Source organism: Phoxinus phoxinus (genome assembly GCF_949152265.1).
Source record: "Phoxinus phoxinus genome assembly, chromosome: 2".
Classification (NCBI taxonomy): Eukaryota; Metazoa; Chordata; class Actinopteri; order Cypriniformes; family Leuciscidae; genus Phoxinus; species Phoxinus phoxinus.
In genome coordinates this window covers 26,807,396-26,823,667 of record NC_136877.1, presented here as the reverse complement: position 1 = coordinate 26,823,667, position 16,272 = coordinate 26,807,396, and the positions used below count along the sequence as shown (strand labels likewise).

At 37.7% G+C, this 16,272-nt stretch overlaps 2 protein-coding genes across 4 annotated transcripts in view; one reads left to right on the top strand and one right to left on the bottom strand.

Annotated features, from left to right (window-relative positions):
- Positions 1-9,484, bottom strand: part of itfg1 (integrin alpha FG-GAP repeat containing 1) — a 135,766-nt gene extending 126,282 nt beyond the window's left edge. Inside the window, exons 1-6 of the mRNA XM_079594279.1 lie at positions 8,948-9,484; positions 8,536-8,620; positions 7,180-7,310; positions 6,974-7,031; positions 5,376-5,453; positions 5,199-5,293 (exon numbers count right to left, since the gene is read on the bottom strand). Of these exons, the coding sequence (XP_079450405.1) occupies positions 5,199-5,293; positions 5,376-5,453; positions 6,974-7,031; positions 7,180-7,310; positions 8,536-8,620; positions 8,948-9,146 (646 nt within the window). The 5' untranslated portion in view covers positions 9,147-9,484. The remainder of the gene's footprint in view (positions 1-5,198; positions 5,294-5,375; positions 5,454-6,973; positions 7,032-7,179; positions 7,311-8,535; positions 8,621-8,947) is intronic.
- Positions 9,221-16,272, top strand: part of phkb (phosphorylase kinase, beta) — a 66,996-nt gene continuing 59,944 nt past the window's right edge. For 2 of the 3 annotated variants that reach the window (XM_079594246.1, XM_079594247.1), the window contains exons 1-3: positions 9,221-9,326; positions 11,837-11,923; positions 15,262-15,400. In XM_079594246.1, the coding sequence (XP_079450372.1) occupies positions 9,263-9,326; positions 11,837-11,923; positions 15,262-15,400 (290 nt within the window). In that variant the 5' untranslated portion in view covers positions 9,221-9,262. Of the gene's footprint in view, positions 9,327-10,520; positions 10,618-11,836; positions 11,924-15,261; positions 15,401-16,272 lie in introns of all 3 variants that reach the window. The other variant, XM_079594248.1, reaches the window with a different exon arrangement.

Here is a 16,272-nt window from a genome sequence, read left to right as displayed (position 1 = left end):
TCGGTGTCAGTGTCCTCTTTGCTTCGCGATTTTTCTCTGTGTGAGAAAATGGATGTGTGCCGTGAGAGAGTGTAAAAAGTGACAATTGCGTGAGTCTCAGTGAATTTGTGAGAGTTGGCAGCCCTGCTGATTCAGTTTGTAAATATTTTTGTAAATGTGTGCTTGTTTTGCCACGGTCTTGTTCATTTGCTATGTTGTTTGTTTCTATGGCAAACACTGAGCGCGTTCGGAACTACGGGAGGGGAGCGTCGGCGGATGTTAAAGAGAAAACCGATTTTCATTCAAACAAGTCGACGTAAACTACACATTCGAGTTTTCACCCAGCTCTAACAGAGACTCAAACGAGCCGTTTAAACTGGACACGTCAAAGCGAACGTTCTATGGTACGATGATGTATAAATCTTCGTCGATGTCTTGCTTAAGAGGATGTGTGGGTCACCCAATATCAGAACGTGCTGTTTTTGGAGCTGGATTAAATAAATGCTTTGTATAAAATGAGGAGAATGTTTTAAGCTATGAAACTCACATGCTGTGGCGAGCAGGACAAGGTCGAGGGACGTGAGTGAATGGCGCAAGACTGGTGGCGTGATTGGTAATGAGTGACACCTGCGTGACGCACCGGTCTCGTATCTCTCATGAAGGAGCGGAAGCATAAAAGGAGGAGCGAGACAGTGGAGATCGAGAGAGGAACAGGCCTGAGTTTTAGTTGATGTTTTGTTTCTGCTTTGTGTGGTTTCTGCTTATACTTTCGTTTTTGTATTTGTTTATTTATTTATTAAATTCTTTAAAATGTTCGCTGGTTCCCGCCTCCTTCTTCCCATAACAACGAACCTTGCTACACTGGCCTTGACACAACTTATAGCTGATGCAGCAATGCAGTGGATGTTATGGTTTCACATGTGCGGCTTTTATCTGCCACCCCAAAATTATTATTAAATTGTAAATGAACCCACCATATAGATCTAGATTCCATTCTAACGAATGGAACAATAACAAATCATCTCTTATGGAAACCTCAAGGCAAGCCAGAAGGCAGTGGCACAGCCTTCAGTTCCAGCTGATCTCTCTTCCTGAAAGCATCTACTCACCCCCACTGAGGTCTTTTCCTTACACCAACTATTGCCACAGAAGACAGCCATAATTGTAGAGTAAGTGGTGGATGATTTTGACGTGGGTGTGCTCTTGGGCTGTTGTTAATCTGCTGTGATTTTTTCATAGCTGTTAAGGGTCCAGAGAGGCTTTCTTGGTCCTGTCTGCCAATCAGACCCAACAGCACGACCGTTCGTGAGGCAGCAGAACAGCCTCCAGATGGTTTGGGGGTGGCAGTGATGCCAGTCTTCCATCGAGAGGGTGGGAGATAAGTGCTATAATGGCTCAGGGGCTTTGTTTTAGTATGGATGAATTGTGCTGGTCCATATTGGCTAGTAAATTACTTTTTGACCTCTTTACCCTTTCCGGGATGAGATGCTTAAGTCTCTTTTGGTCAATGTGACAGACACATGACCACTCCAAGTATCAAATACACTAATGGACAGAAAGGCTTTCACAGAATTCTACAAGAGGCCATTCAAATCTGTTTTCATCCTTTAGAAGCACATAGTGCAGCAGGATTATTACAGTCAATTTTATGTGACTGACAGGCAAGCTTAACAGGAAACTCTTAACCGGCTTTGAATGCATAAACAGCTCTTGAGAGATCATTTGATTTAAACGGGTTCAGAGAAGGAACAAAAAAAACAAAAAAACTGACATCAGGATAGTCAGAAGCACCTTGCAATAAAGGGGATGCTGAAATCAAGTGTGCCGCACAAATCCTTAAAAGTGAAGCCAGAAAGGGACGCAAGACAAATCAAATTATACTTTAAATAAAACATTTCCAAAGTTGGTTTCTGTCATTTTAGGTAGCATTTATCATGATGATGTAAGTTCAAGTGTTAGCTAAAAAATAAGTTTGATTTTAGTTCATTATTTGATTCTATTCAAAAAGGGGGTGTGACAACATGATTGGCAGCTGAGATTGACAGCTTCTCTGAGCAAAGTAGTCACTGAGGCGCCAAGGGACCAAAACGATCTTCAGGAGGAGATTGGGGCTTTAACTTTAATTTCCACTTTTCCATAACGGTTTAGCTATTTCAAATCGACATAATGAGATGTTCTACAGTAAACTATACTAACCGAATCTGCAGGAGTCTTTTCTACAATGCAAGAGAGTGAAGGTGTCGGTCATCTTTTTTTACAGTCTATGGCTGAAATCCACAACTCTGCTGGCTTCACTAGTTATGATGATTCTGAGCCACTATAGACAGTACAGCCTTTCAACAGGACAAATAACAACATTATAAAGGCAAGAAAGCAACTAACTAATATCGTTTTGGCTACCGGTACATTCAGACTGCAGTTGATTTTTCTGAAATTGACATTAGTCATAATTGAATTACCCATGATGGATTGATTACCCAATATTTTACGAGTTATATTATTTGAAAAAAGGTCACTAAGGCAGCATTTGAGCAAAATATAGTAAATAGTAAAATTGTCAAATATTATTACAATGTAAAATATGTTTTTATATTTTAATGTAATTTAAAATGAAATGTATTCCTGTCATGGAAAACTGAATTTTCGGTGGACATTATTCCGGCTTTCTGTGTCACATGATCCTTCACATATCATTCTTATTAACACAGTTGTGTAGCATAATATTTTTTCAGTTTTTATATATTTTTTAAAATGCCTATAACTGTAATTTTGATCAAATAAATGAATCCTTGCTGAATAAAAGTACTAATTTTAGGGCCACATTTAAACAAATTATGAATTCCACAGTATGCTAAAGTTAAAACACACAACCCAACACATCATAAATACCGAGAGAGTTGCAGTAGTTCACACACACTCCCCACTAGACCTACTATAAAAATGGGCCAGTATTTCCCAGACAAAAAACAACACTTAGGAAGCATCCCATCTTGATGACAGGATTACAAAGGGAGAGAAAAAGCCTGACAAAGACAATCTGCAGAATGAAGAATAATTGTAAAACTAAGCTGTTCAGCGGAGTAGAAAACGGGAATATCTGTTGTTCTCAGTCACGTTGAATATTGATCTAATGTAGGCCTACATTTGCATGAATATGTGGGGCGGTTTAGTGGGGCGGATACCACAATTTTAGATTCCAGTGCAATTCCACAATTCTTGATTCCAGTTTCGAGACCATAGCAAAACCTACGAAGGTAAAAGAGTAGCAAAACTGGAGAGCATGTAGATGTGAATTGAGAACTTGTACAATAAATATTTGTACTTGTATGCTAAAATTTACACTCACAGCTCTGATGTGAAAGCCTGTAAAATAAAAATCGTTTTTTGAAGTTGAATGTTGAGATTTGCACTTACAGACAATAATCACAAACCTGTATTCTGAATTTGAAGTTGCAGACAAGAAGTAACAAATGTGTAAAATGTCATTCACAGAAATACAAATGACAAACACAAACTCGTAGTACATAATTGCACTTATTCTTACATTCACAGTACAAGATCAATTGACTTATGGCTAAGCCATGCCCCCAAACGCAATGAGCCAATTACAGTGTGCGTAGCTAACCCAATACACTCGGACATTCTCTGCTTCCACGTCCATTGAAATGCATTGCAGTCAGTCAGTTTTCATTCGTTTTTATATGTTTTTTCTTGTCATTTTAAGTTTAAAATGGTCAAACGGTGTGCATGGGGTACATGCAACTCCGACACTAGGTATCCCGAGAGGCTGGGCGACAGTGTATTTTTTACCCTTTACCAAGTCACATCTCAACCGAGATAAGTGTCTGCTCTGGATTAAGTTATGCGGTAGACCACAACACCAACTAAACGTAGACCTGTACATATTTAATTAGATCATGAACTATTAATTACATATTAAAGCACAACATTTTAGCCAACTTTCTACCCAAACAACTGGGGAACTTTGTATTTTTTGTTTGTTTGCGGTTTATCACGTTTACACTGTGACCTGTAAATTTTTGCCCGGAGCTGAAGATTTTCATAAACCTTCTCAACAATAAAATTATTAATATAACCCTCCAATGCATAGTTAAGGCCCTTTTGGTGACTTCGAGATGATATATAATCTTTTTGTCTCCAAAAATCATCAATTGCCTCCTGTGAAATGTCTCCTACTGTGACAGCTGCCATAGCGCCTGTCACCAAATGTTGACTGTTTGTCCAATGTGAGTGGAGGGGGCGTGGCTTAGCCATAGGTCAATTAGGTATTTGCAACTTCTCAAATCTTCGAGCCTTGACTTTTGCTACTCTTTTCGCGATATATTAGATAAAAAAACTAACTTGTGCACTTGCAAACTCAGTGGTGGCGAGAGAGAAAGGCGGGGCATTGAGAGAGCGCAAAGGAGTCGTTTTATAGGTTGGCTCATAGCCAATGAAATGGGACTTCTATTGTACGCCATGATGTCACGACCTCCTCGGCCTCGGGGACGCTCTAAAACGCCACGTATTGCTTTCTCGCTGCCAGTGAATTTGCAAGAGCACAAGTGAGTTTTGTATCTAATATATCGCAAAAAGAGAAGTTGCAAATGCCTAATTGATCTTTGTATGACTGTTGAGTGAGTCATTGAATCATTCATTCAAACGATTCGTTCATTCAGTAATGAAACACCTCTGTGTTTTGAGAAGCAAAAAACATTCATATGTCTTTGTTTGGAACTATTTTCGATGGCGAAATAGAGCAAAAACAGCCAATACTGTGTCTAAAAAGTAAGACACTTAATATAAACCGTTTAACGCACAGGTAGTTATAGTCAGTTTATTATCTGGTCTATATTAATGCACTGCTTTTATTAAAGCGCACACACATCATTTTAATTAATTGTAAAATGTGACAATCTGTTGTTTCAACAAAAAGCAGTTTTAGAAACAGGAATTTTCTAATACGCCTGAGTGTCTGAAGTGTTAACAATCAAAGAGGTATTCCTAGCATTCCTAACCCATAAATAAATTAAGCAGCACTCTAGGCCGTTTCTCTGCAAATGGGCTTCAGCATGGCATCTTCAGCAATGCTAACTGAAAGCTACAGAATAGAGAAGTAGCAATTCTCTAAATCAACACACAGAGCAGCAGACCTTTTAATATTTTCTCTGACACTTCAAAATACTTAGTGGAGGAAAGACCAAAGTAGCATTACTCACCAGCAGTGAAGTCCTTGTTAAGGTCGATGAAAGCATTGGAATGAGGGATGCGCATTTTGACATCAGATCTGAGAGCCTTCTCACATTTTTGTTTTCTGACAAATGATAAAACAGCATACTTTTTACACTCTGCATTTGTTTTTGTGGTATAGGCAGAAAAACCTAAATAAATCTTACCTGGCCGGGAGAAAGCAAACCTCTGATGAACCATCACCAACAGATCCAAAAATGTCTGGAATCATGTCCCCATTAAAGCTGTATGTAGAAAAGAAAAAGCGGCATTAGACCTCTGCAAAAGCAGAAACTTACTAGGGAAGCTTACACGTCAGCAGCGTCTTACGTCAGCAGTGTCACTGCGGAGTCGTGAACGCAGATTGACAACAGACCCGGAAGAGAATACAATGCTGAATAAAGTCGTAGTTTTTGTTATTTTTGGACAAAAATGTATTTTCGATGCTTCAAAAATTTCTAACTAACCCACTGATGTCACATGGACTACTTTGATGATGTCTTTATTACCTTTCTGGACATGGACAGTATACCGTACATACATTTTCAATGGAGGGACAGAAAGCTCTCGGACTAAATCTAAAATATCTTAAACTGTGTTCCGAAGATGAACGGAGGTCTTACGGGCTTAGAACGACATGAGGGTGAGTCATTAATGACATTATTTTCATTTTTGGGTGAACTAACCCTTTAACTTAAAGGAACACTCCACTTTTTTTCAGCCGATCTCCGGGACGGAGGTAGCACTATTAGCATGGATCATTGAATCTGATTAGACCGTTAGCATCTCTCTCAAAAAAATGACCAAAGTGTTTCAATATTTTTTTTCCTATTTAAAACTTGACTTTTCTGTAGTTGCATCGTGTACTACGTGCGATTTTCTAGGCCAATATGACCAGGAAATATTCTCTCAGTCCTGCGTAATAATCAAGGAACTGTGCTGCCGCACCAGCAGGCGCAATGATATTGCAAAACTTAGTGCCAGTCACGTTGGAAGTTACCGAGCTGGGGTCTATTTTCAGGCGCTGCGTAATATTATTGCGTGGAGGGGAGTGTTCAAAAAAAGTGGAGTGTTCCTTTAACATTTTTTGTAGCGCACCTCCCATCAAATTCTGATTAAAAATTAAAACAGTAAATAGCATTTTGGCGATCTTCAATGCGGCATGACAGATCGCTGTAGATCTGATCATCTCTTCCGTTTTACTAAACGTAAACATGAATGAACATCAGATGTTGAAAGATACAGTACAACTTACCGAAATGTAATCGTTTAATCAGTGTTTCAACCGCAGAAAGACGTTAATAAGACAGCTTGTAAACCATGTCACGTAACATTAAATAAAAAAGGCATTCAATGACCATAACGTGATGGTTAAATAAAAAAAATATTAATTAGTAACCTGTTCTTCAAAACATTTTATGACAGCCACAGTTGAAATGTTTAGGCTATATTTAAAAAAAAAAATTGGAGTATAAACTACATAATTAAGAAATTATTATTAAAACATAATTATTATAAAAATGTATGCCTTATGTGCAATTGAAATGTTTTTATACAAACCAGTAGTTAATTTTAATCTTTAATATTATAGTAGGTCTAATTGTACCATATATGACAGGGTTCCCTTCCCTGTATAATCTACAGAACTAGTTGACTTGTTTTTTTCATGAACCATGAATCATGAACGTTGTGTCAATGGCCAGCTCTAATTCCCAAACTATTCTTATAAAACAATTTTATAAATATATATTTATAAACCACTTACTCCATGACAAGAGGCTGATCATTAAAGGTCCTGTTAATCTCTACCCTTTCATTCGGGTCTGTAAGAGAACAGAAAACATTTACAAAAACAGTGCAAATCGCTGCTGTAGTATAGTTCTATGACCATCAATTTAGGAAAAACTATTTAATCAATAATAAATACATGCTTTGTGAAAGTATTTATTTATGTATTCTTTTCAATTTTACCCAAAGTTTGGTTATGTCCCCAGAAGATGAAGGCAGTTATTGTGGAGTCCTTTAGGTGGCCAGTGAGAAGCACATCCATCTGAGAGTCTCCATCGTAGTCACCCGGGACCACACTAGTTATGCTGAAGTCACTGAAAGAGCCAGAGAAACACATGAACACTAGCCTGGGAAAACCCAGACCACTCTCAGTTGTAACTGAGTAAGGGTCTGGCAAAGCTCCATAGACAATTCATTTCCACAGGGGCGTCACCAACGGACGTCGGATAGATCTAAAACCAATCAGAGCGATGAATGACATGACGTATGCAGAGCGACGGAGAAACATCTGAGACTCTCAGCAATTCTCTGTTTGTGTTAACGAAAATGACCATTTTAAATCGCTTGAAACAGACGCGATAGCTGATTCGAACGAGTGATGTTGTGATGTTCCACGGCGGCATCCATCTTTGTAATGTACAAAATCTGCGTCACCGTCTCTGCTCTGTCGTCATCGTGTAAAGCCCGCCCCAACGTTTCTGATTGGTGCCGCGATTTCGACGGATTGGAAATGGGTTTCAATGGGCTCTTTGCCAGACCCACTTGCAGAGCAAATCTAAATTTGCCGGAAGTGGTCTGGGTTTTCCCAGGCTACATGAACACTGCAATATCAACACACCACACACCTAGTGAGAATATGGATCGCACACTTGAGGAGAAAAAAACCCCATACATTTTATTCACCACAAATATGCAATTTGGTGCAGATGTTGTTATTTATCCGGCCCAAAAGTAAGATTAAATTCTGATAGCTTGTTGTAATGTAAATCGATTCGATTTTTACGTACATTAAATTAATATAAATATTAATTGTCACTATGTTTATACTTTGTAAATTTATATTTAAATGGTTAGTTTTATGATGAAAGCACAGCAGTTTTAACCCTGGGCAGCAAAATATATAATGCAATGTAATACAATGATGATTGAGGGATTTACAAATAAGCATTACTCAAAGGCATGTTGTATCATATTTGATACATACATTATTAAGATTATTTTTCTAAAAATTACATATATGGATAATCAAGTAAAAGTGAGTACCCCTAACCCAGTAAATTCTCTTGAAATATTAATAACAGTATAAAAGTTATTATTTCATTTGCTAAAATGAATCAGTAAATATTTCACAGCAAAAAGACGTCTGTACCACAAGCTAAAGCTGGACATTGGTCTATAAGTCAGATGGAAGAAGCAGGCATGTAGAAGTTTGGGCTTTTAGCAAACTTAAAGTTTAGAGGCCTTAAAAATGTATGCATCAATAAAATAGAGTAGGCTTTAGTTTATAGGGTTAGTGTGTGTGTCAGTATATATTCTCACCTAGCGATAACATCTTTAGTCAGGTTGACTTTAGGTCTGTAATAAGGAGGTTTAAGATCAGCCAAGAAAATCAACAGTTCAGATCCTGAAAGAAAAAAAAATCCATAAAACAACACATTATCAGAATGTTTATCACCAATAACACAAATAATTAAAAATAAATTAAAGTAGGGTACAAAGTACTCTACTTTAGTGGAGTATCCAGCCACACCCCCTGTCATCATTAGCAACATTATGTTATAACACTGGTGAGTTAACATACACAAAACACCCGCTGACATATTATCAAAGCTCACACATAATATACAATAAGCATCACCTCACATAAAACATACAAGTTAAACTTAGGGTAGGGTGATTTTAAGACCTTGTTAATCTTAACGTCAGCTAGCAGAACTGTAACGTTACGTACTCTTCCTGATGATGAAAATGTCAGTCTGTTTATCAGAGTTGAAGTCACCGAAAGCCGCTACTGTACCATAATTCTCCAAGGCAAATAAATCTCTAGTAACGTCCTGCAATGCAAACGTGACATATTGTCCGACAAAACTTAAAAATAACGTCAAAAAACAAGCCCATGACAGCAACATTTTGCTGTTAGCTTCGTTCATCACAAACTGGAACACGGCACGTCGTTCTACGGCAGCCTGCGGGGTGCATATAGGCTTTGCGACAGTGTGGGTGCCTTAACGGCAGGCGAGTGTGATGTTTTTATTTTGCTGTCATCATGGCAAGCTTAGCGGATGTCGGCTGGAAGCTGCTGGAGTTTAAAGCCAGATCTAAGCGATCAGGTTTGGCTTTTTGAGATGCATGGCACTGGGCACGATTAAACAGTGCACATTTGTACTCTCGCTGCATTTTGATCCATTGTCCGTGTTGCAGACGCTCATTAACATGAGTTGTCGTGTCTGTGTGGCAGAGAGCAAAGCCTAAAGGTCAGGCGAGAAGTGTACGCGGATCAAGGACTATATTTAGAGCCTAACTACACTCTGAGCGTCATGCTTTGAATTTTTAAGGAGTAGTACTTTAAAAGACTTGAGTCCCGGAATGTCTAAGGTTTTAAAAAGGCTTTTTAACCCTCTTAATTCAGTGCTTGTTAGCATCTGCTTCAAACTGACATTAAAACTCAAGTAGCCCTTGACAGTTTTCAGGATCCACTTGTGGTTATGTAAGGTAGAGATAAATAAGTAAAATTACACACAGTTTCTTTCTGCTATTTTTCTTTGTTTCTTGAAGGGATGTCACACAGAAAAAAAAGCTCCCTGTAATGTTATTCTAAACCTGTATGTAAAAGATCCAATACATGTACCAGTGACTGTCATTCTATCTAATATCAACTTTGTGTTCCACAAATTCATACGGGTTTGGAATAACATGGATGAGTAAAGAATACGATATTTTGCGTAAACTATTCCTTTAAAATAGTCATGTCAATTTTAGTTGTACAGCTTTACAGAAATTCATGTTGTTAATGATTATAATATCTTAATATCATCATGCCTTACAGTCACATTGAGCATATTAGAGTTAGGTGAAATTATAGTTTTGCAACAATTTAAACAATTAAACACCAGTTAAGATTTGATATATAGTAGGCCTGTATATCGCTTTACATATACTGAATGCGGAGGAAGTATAGTGTATATCCAATGTTATATAGAGCTGTGCAATAATATACTTCACATTTTGTGGTGATATAAACAATCAATCAGTTGGATACAGATCACAAATTGTTAGTCATAATTTTAGAAGTTGGCTTGGGATTGTAGTCTGTATAGTGTCATCGACATTTCCGCACATTTTAATTGTCATCTCATCCTCTCACATCAGACATACCAAATCATCTCACTTTCAGTTGTGTATAATAATGAGATTTGTTGCATGCCCATTCAATAACCATGCCTGAAGATTGGAACAATTTCTCTGTGTGATTCCATGTAATTTGTCTTTTCTCTCTAACCATGTGAATTATACTAATGTTGTAGTTTAACTAATAGAGGACTGGCGTAGAGTTCACCTAATGAAAAATGGCCAACACTGCCAAAGAGGTTCTGAATGTCCATCGCAAACTCCGGAAATTTGGTAAGTTTGGGTGAAGGACTCGATCCATGGAAAAGCTGCGTTGCAGTTGATGTAATGTGAAGTATCTGGATAGAATACTATTGATAATTGTCTAATTTTGCCATGAAACAAATGAAAGCCAATATATTCCCATAACAGTATTGGTTCAGAAATCTTACTCTTTGTTGCCTAATTGAAAATTGGTGCTTAATTTCTTTTTTATTGCAGCAAATAATAATTCTAGTGTTTCATCTAATGTTTCTAGCCGTTTCAGTTCATTTAAAGGGGTTTGGCATTAATAAACCTGGGTAATATCATGGAGGACATTTTGTGATTAATCAAATAAGTAATGAAGTCCAGTTCCTCTCATTTCTTTCTGTCAATGTCTGATCAAATCTGTTAACAGAGGGTTCGTATGCTTCTTGAGGCAAGTTACTTTTATATCAATGTGGTGAAACTAAAATGAGGAGTATCTTTCATTTGCCCGTTTGGATGTGCACTGCTTAGCTAGAGTTATCTTAAAAAGAGATGGCTTTGTCCCTGCTACTTAAAAGCTGATGGGAATTATGCTAATTTGCTAGGAAATGTGAATTTTCAGTACCTGAGGTATTGACCCTGGGTCGATTCTATTAAAATGTAAATTGCTCCAAAGTTAAATGTGTCTGAAATAGTGCTCAAGTTGATGGGGTTCCCCTGAATTTCACTCATCACAGAAAAAAAAAAAAACTGAATTTACTGATGTCGGGTTCCATTATTCACAGAGTTTGTGCCAGTGCCTTCAATTTTGCAATCAAGCTGTGTGTGTTTGCCGTGACGTCCGATTTGATATATGCATCTGGTGAACAATAGCTTTAGTCTTTTGCATTTTGCTTTGATTGTTTTCCTGGCATGCTTTGCTGCCGTTGCACCCCGGTAAATCTGCATTTCGCTGCTCTTAGCATTGTAAATGGAACAGAAAACCATTTAGGTTACAGAGACCAATTGAAGCACATTTTGATTTTGGTGAGTCAGCTCAACCTCAGCATACTAAATAGCCGTAAGTGAGCCTGTAGCGGGTCAGTAATCTATACAGTTACAGTAGCATCATCAAGAAGCCATGCTGATGCTGACTGTGTATGCTCATCACTTCCATCCAGGGATTCTTGAATTGCATCTAGAGATGAGATAAGCATCACAATATTTCAGATCTGTTCAGATTCAAGGGTTGTTGTAACATCACTGTCTGCTTTTTTGTGATCAGGCTCCATCTATGAACCCCTTAAGCTATCCATACTGCATCGGGATGATGAGCCCCTTTGGGAGAAACTTGACCGCTTCTATACTGCAGGTGAGAATTTATGCCCTGTATGTAATCTGTTTTTCATATAGGCTTAAGAATTGAAGCCAATCTGAAGATTTTATGGTATGGAGTGCCCTGGATTGTAGGCGAACATCTCTTGAGCATTCTATTATGGTTTTAATGAAGCATTTAACCTCATTATGTTGTGTCATGGCTTCATCTAGCTGCACCACCTTTCTTTTTTATTTTAATTAAAAGTACGCATTTATAAAGCAACTCGTTCAAGGTGTCAAGTTGTGTACAAATTGCAAAGTTACTCCTGATTTTCCCTAATATAGTTGATCTGTGTATTAAGTGCACCGATGTTTACTCTACTTAAAAAAATAATTTAATTATGGAAAGATGTTTCCTAATTTAATTGGATGATTCAAAAAGTCTCCAAACCATTACATTTAATAATAATACCCAGCAAATGACTTGAGTACAAGCACTAAAAGATTAATTTGGAGCTGGTATAGTTTCTCATTGCTGTGCAGTTTGCTCTTAATCAATACTCATCTCTTTTCCTACCCACCCTCTATCTCTTTCTCTCTTCTCACCCAATCTTGCTTTCCATTTTAGTTTTCACCGTGACAATAAATAAATACTGCTTTGCCAGATGAATGGCATATGTCATATTAAAAGAGTTTTCTTAATAGATATTTTTATTATTATTATAGTTTCTTAAGAAAAACGAGTCTCGCTTTTTGAGGTCATTTAGATTAGTTTTAAAAAAAAGTTATTTGCAGGGTTTCTGTGTGTCTTAAAAAGGTTTTAAAAAGGCTTAATTCACTCTTATACGAATTAAGGCCTTAATAGGAGGAGAAAATCTTAAATTAAAAAAGTTATGGCATTATGTTGCATGCATTGCAAAAAATGTTTTAACCTACCTCATTATTTTTGTCTTGTTTTCCAATACAAATAACTAAACATCTTTGATACGTTTACTGGAGAAGCAAATTTAAGTCTTGAAAAGTTGAACACAATTAAGTGAGTTTGTGCTTAAACAAGATCAAATATCTGTCAATGAGTTACAAAAACCTCCCTTTGAATTAAGATTTTTTTCTTTTTTCTGAAAAAATTATAGAAAAAGTATTACATTTACCTTCATTAAACCTGCAGAATCCCTGTATTTGTCTAACACTGAATTATCTCCAATTAGTTTATTGCTGGTTTGTTGATGATATCATAATGATATATACATATATGCATGCCAAATATTGTCATCAGCCACAAGTAGTTTTGCTTTCTCTGCGTACCGTAGTTAGGGGAAGTCTGACCTTCTAACTCCTATAGAGAAAAAGGAATTCAAAGTAGGACCTAAACATCACAGATTGACCTTATGGCTCAATGCACAGACTTCAGCGGCTTGGCTTAAAATATTGTGGGATATTGTATAATATTGTGGTATATTTGAACATTTCAAGAACACCTTATGTCTTTTCTAGCACACCTGATTCAACTCCTCAGCTCATTAGTCGAGTGCTCGATGAACTTGTTTCATCCACTTCAAAACCGATGGAAAAACCTTGTTTCTTGAACACTGCATGTACAAATTCTATATTTTCAATCTCTTTCCTCCATCCAGACATTCAGCCTGTTCCTAAAGCTCATTTAAAATCCCCAGACAGACAACACTGAGATGAGAGCACTGCAGGGTGAGGGAGGGAGGAAGTGAGAGAGAACAAAGAGTAAAGAGTGACAGAGAGGATGCTTCTCATTTCAATGATCCTTTTGAGTCATGGTTGAAGCAGACAAACGTACAGCGTTAGCGCTGGGTAATCCCGTTTTGAAAGTGAATCCCCATGTCATTCCCTATAAGACGAATCCTACAATGATAAATGTGGTAACTTTCATAATTCAGATAGTACTAGACTCTACCTCAGAGCTGAAATGCATCTCGGCTTACAATTATTGCCGTGTGTACTGTATATAAATGCAGCACATTATATGCAACGTGCATGGTAACTTTTCTCAGAAGGTTATTGCCATTTTTATCTCTGGTCTTTCTCGCTCTCTTTCTGGGTTTTCCTATTTATGTGGTAATGACATAATGCTTCAGTGCTTCTCATTTCCTCTTCTTCTCCTCTCCGGCCTGTTTGTTGTGAATGCAGTTCTGCTATCTTTCCTCTGCCTCCACAAGATTAAGGTTGGAGAAAACAAGCTTTAACTTTTAATGGGCAAAAGAGTCTTTCCCTCTCTTTCTTTCTTTGTCTCTCTCTGTCTGTGTGGTTCAGTCTCCACCCATTTTCTCCGTCTTCTTCCACTCTCTCTGATGGACCCCCCTCCCTTTCTTCTTAGTGTGTAAAAATGGCTGCCTTGTGGAAATAGACTGATTGTATGTGCAGTGTTACGGGTTGATTTCGAGGTGCATTATGCTGATCGATGATAAGAGAGAGATGATGCAGTCTTCCAAGAATTTGCATCTAGAGTGCTATGATGCGTTCCAAAGATGCGTGAGAATGATACGTCATTTGCCTTTTTTCTTTTCTCAAAAGAAGTCACTAAATGCACAGGTGATGCCTCCACGTGCCACAGCGACTGTGAAATGACTGCAAATGAGATTTTCTTGATTAGTAATATGAGGTTTTACAGGAGCAAATGGCCAGTAATAGCAGGCTGTGTGGCAGGTTTCTCTGGGTTAATTGATCTCTGACCCTTTCCTCCCTGAAACACTACGAAAGACTCTAACCGCAGTCTTCCTTTTAGTCCTGCCGGCATCAACCGCACTTACAGTACAAGACCTAATCAGATAAATAGGCATTTATCGCCTTGTCTGGAATGCCGGATTCTTCCGATGCGAGTCAGAGCAATCCTGGCTGCAGTCTCTCTGAAGAGTATATTAATATTCTGACTAATTCCCCCCAGTGTCTCCTTATCCCCCAGCCCTGCTGGCACTGTCTCTTTGAATTGACCCAAACACTACATAACAAATGATGGCTCGGAATGAATGTCCCCTTCATTTGCGCTGCCGTAATGTGCTGATGAAAAATGAAGTGCCCTATTCAGCCTGATTATACATTAGCAAAGAGAAATCACAGTGGAGGGAGCGACAGAGAGCTAGTTTAACAGTTAGGCACAATGATGGACAAAGCTGTGTTGCTATTTTTGTACTATTTTTTTTTCTTCATAATATTATTGTTGAGTAATATGCAGCAATTTTTATTTAGCTTTATTAATTATACATGCAGTGGTATTTTATGTCAGAAAACAGGAATAAAAGTTGGTGTTCATGAAAGCTGCGTAAACAGGCTTGGAAGGTACAGTAGGTGTTTGTGAAGACTGTTGATAGTAACACCATAAGACTATATCTGTTTTTCTCTTTGTCCTTCTATCATTTCTTCTAGTGAAGAGCACCATTCTGAATTATCAGAGCCCTACCACTGGTCTGTTTCCTGTGAAGACCTGTTCCACCTGTAAGGATGCTAAAGTCAGAGACTCCCTCTACTGCGCTGCCAGTGTCTGGGCACTGGCGTTGGCATACAGGTCAGATATTGAAATACCTTTTGGTAAAATGTGTGATCACATTGATCTACGTTGATCTTAAAATATGTTTCAATTGGAAAATGTAAAATAATTTGTTGAAGAGACTGGCTCTTTTCTAGTGCTCCCATTTACCACCATGCCTTACTCGCCACTCATGAATCAAAGACCATAAATCCATTATTAATGTGCTGGCTGTTGTTCAAAGTGCTATTATATAAAAAATGTATACAGTCATGTGAAAAAGAAAGTACACCCTTTTGAATTCTATTGTTTTACCTATCAGGACATAAAAAAATTATCTGGTCCACAAGTGTGACATATGTAGTGCATGATACATGTAGTGCTATACATGATATATATATATATATATTATTAAAGGGATAGTTCACCCAAAAATAATTAAATTCTGTCATCATTTACTCATCCTCAAGTTGTTATACAATGAAAGTCAACTGTTTGGTCACAAACCTTTTTCAAAATATCTTATTGTATGTTCTACATAAAAAAAAAAAAATGTTGGTATGCAGTGGCGTGTATACCATCTGTGGCGTCTAAGCAGACAAAGATGAGTTTAACAGCCAGGGACAAAAGGCTGAACAAGCTGTTACACAATCTTAAAGAATATCTGTTAATGAGCTATTTTAGTGAGCAGGACAATCTGTATTGTAATCTGTTTTTTTTTTCATACTGGTTTGTTGATTCACTCTTGGTGTGAACAGGCCTTATAGCTATGATTTGGCCTGAATAAGCAGTATTGTGGTAGAACTTGCCGGAATATGCCTCTCTGTATGAAACGGGGAAAATTACTGTCATTATCATAGAAAAAAAAAATCAGTTTTCTTACACTAACATTCAAATATTTGTGGTCAGTA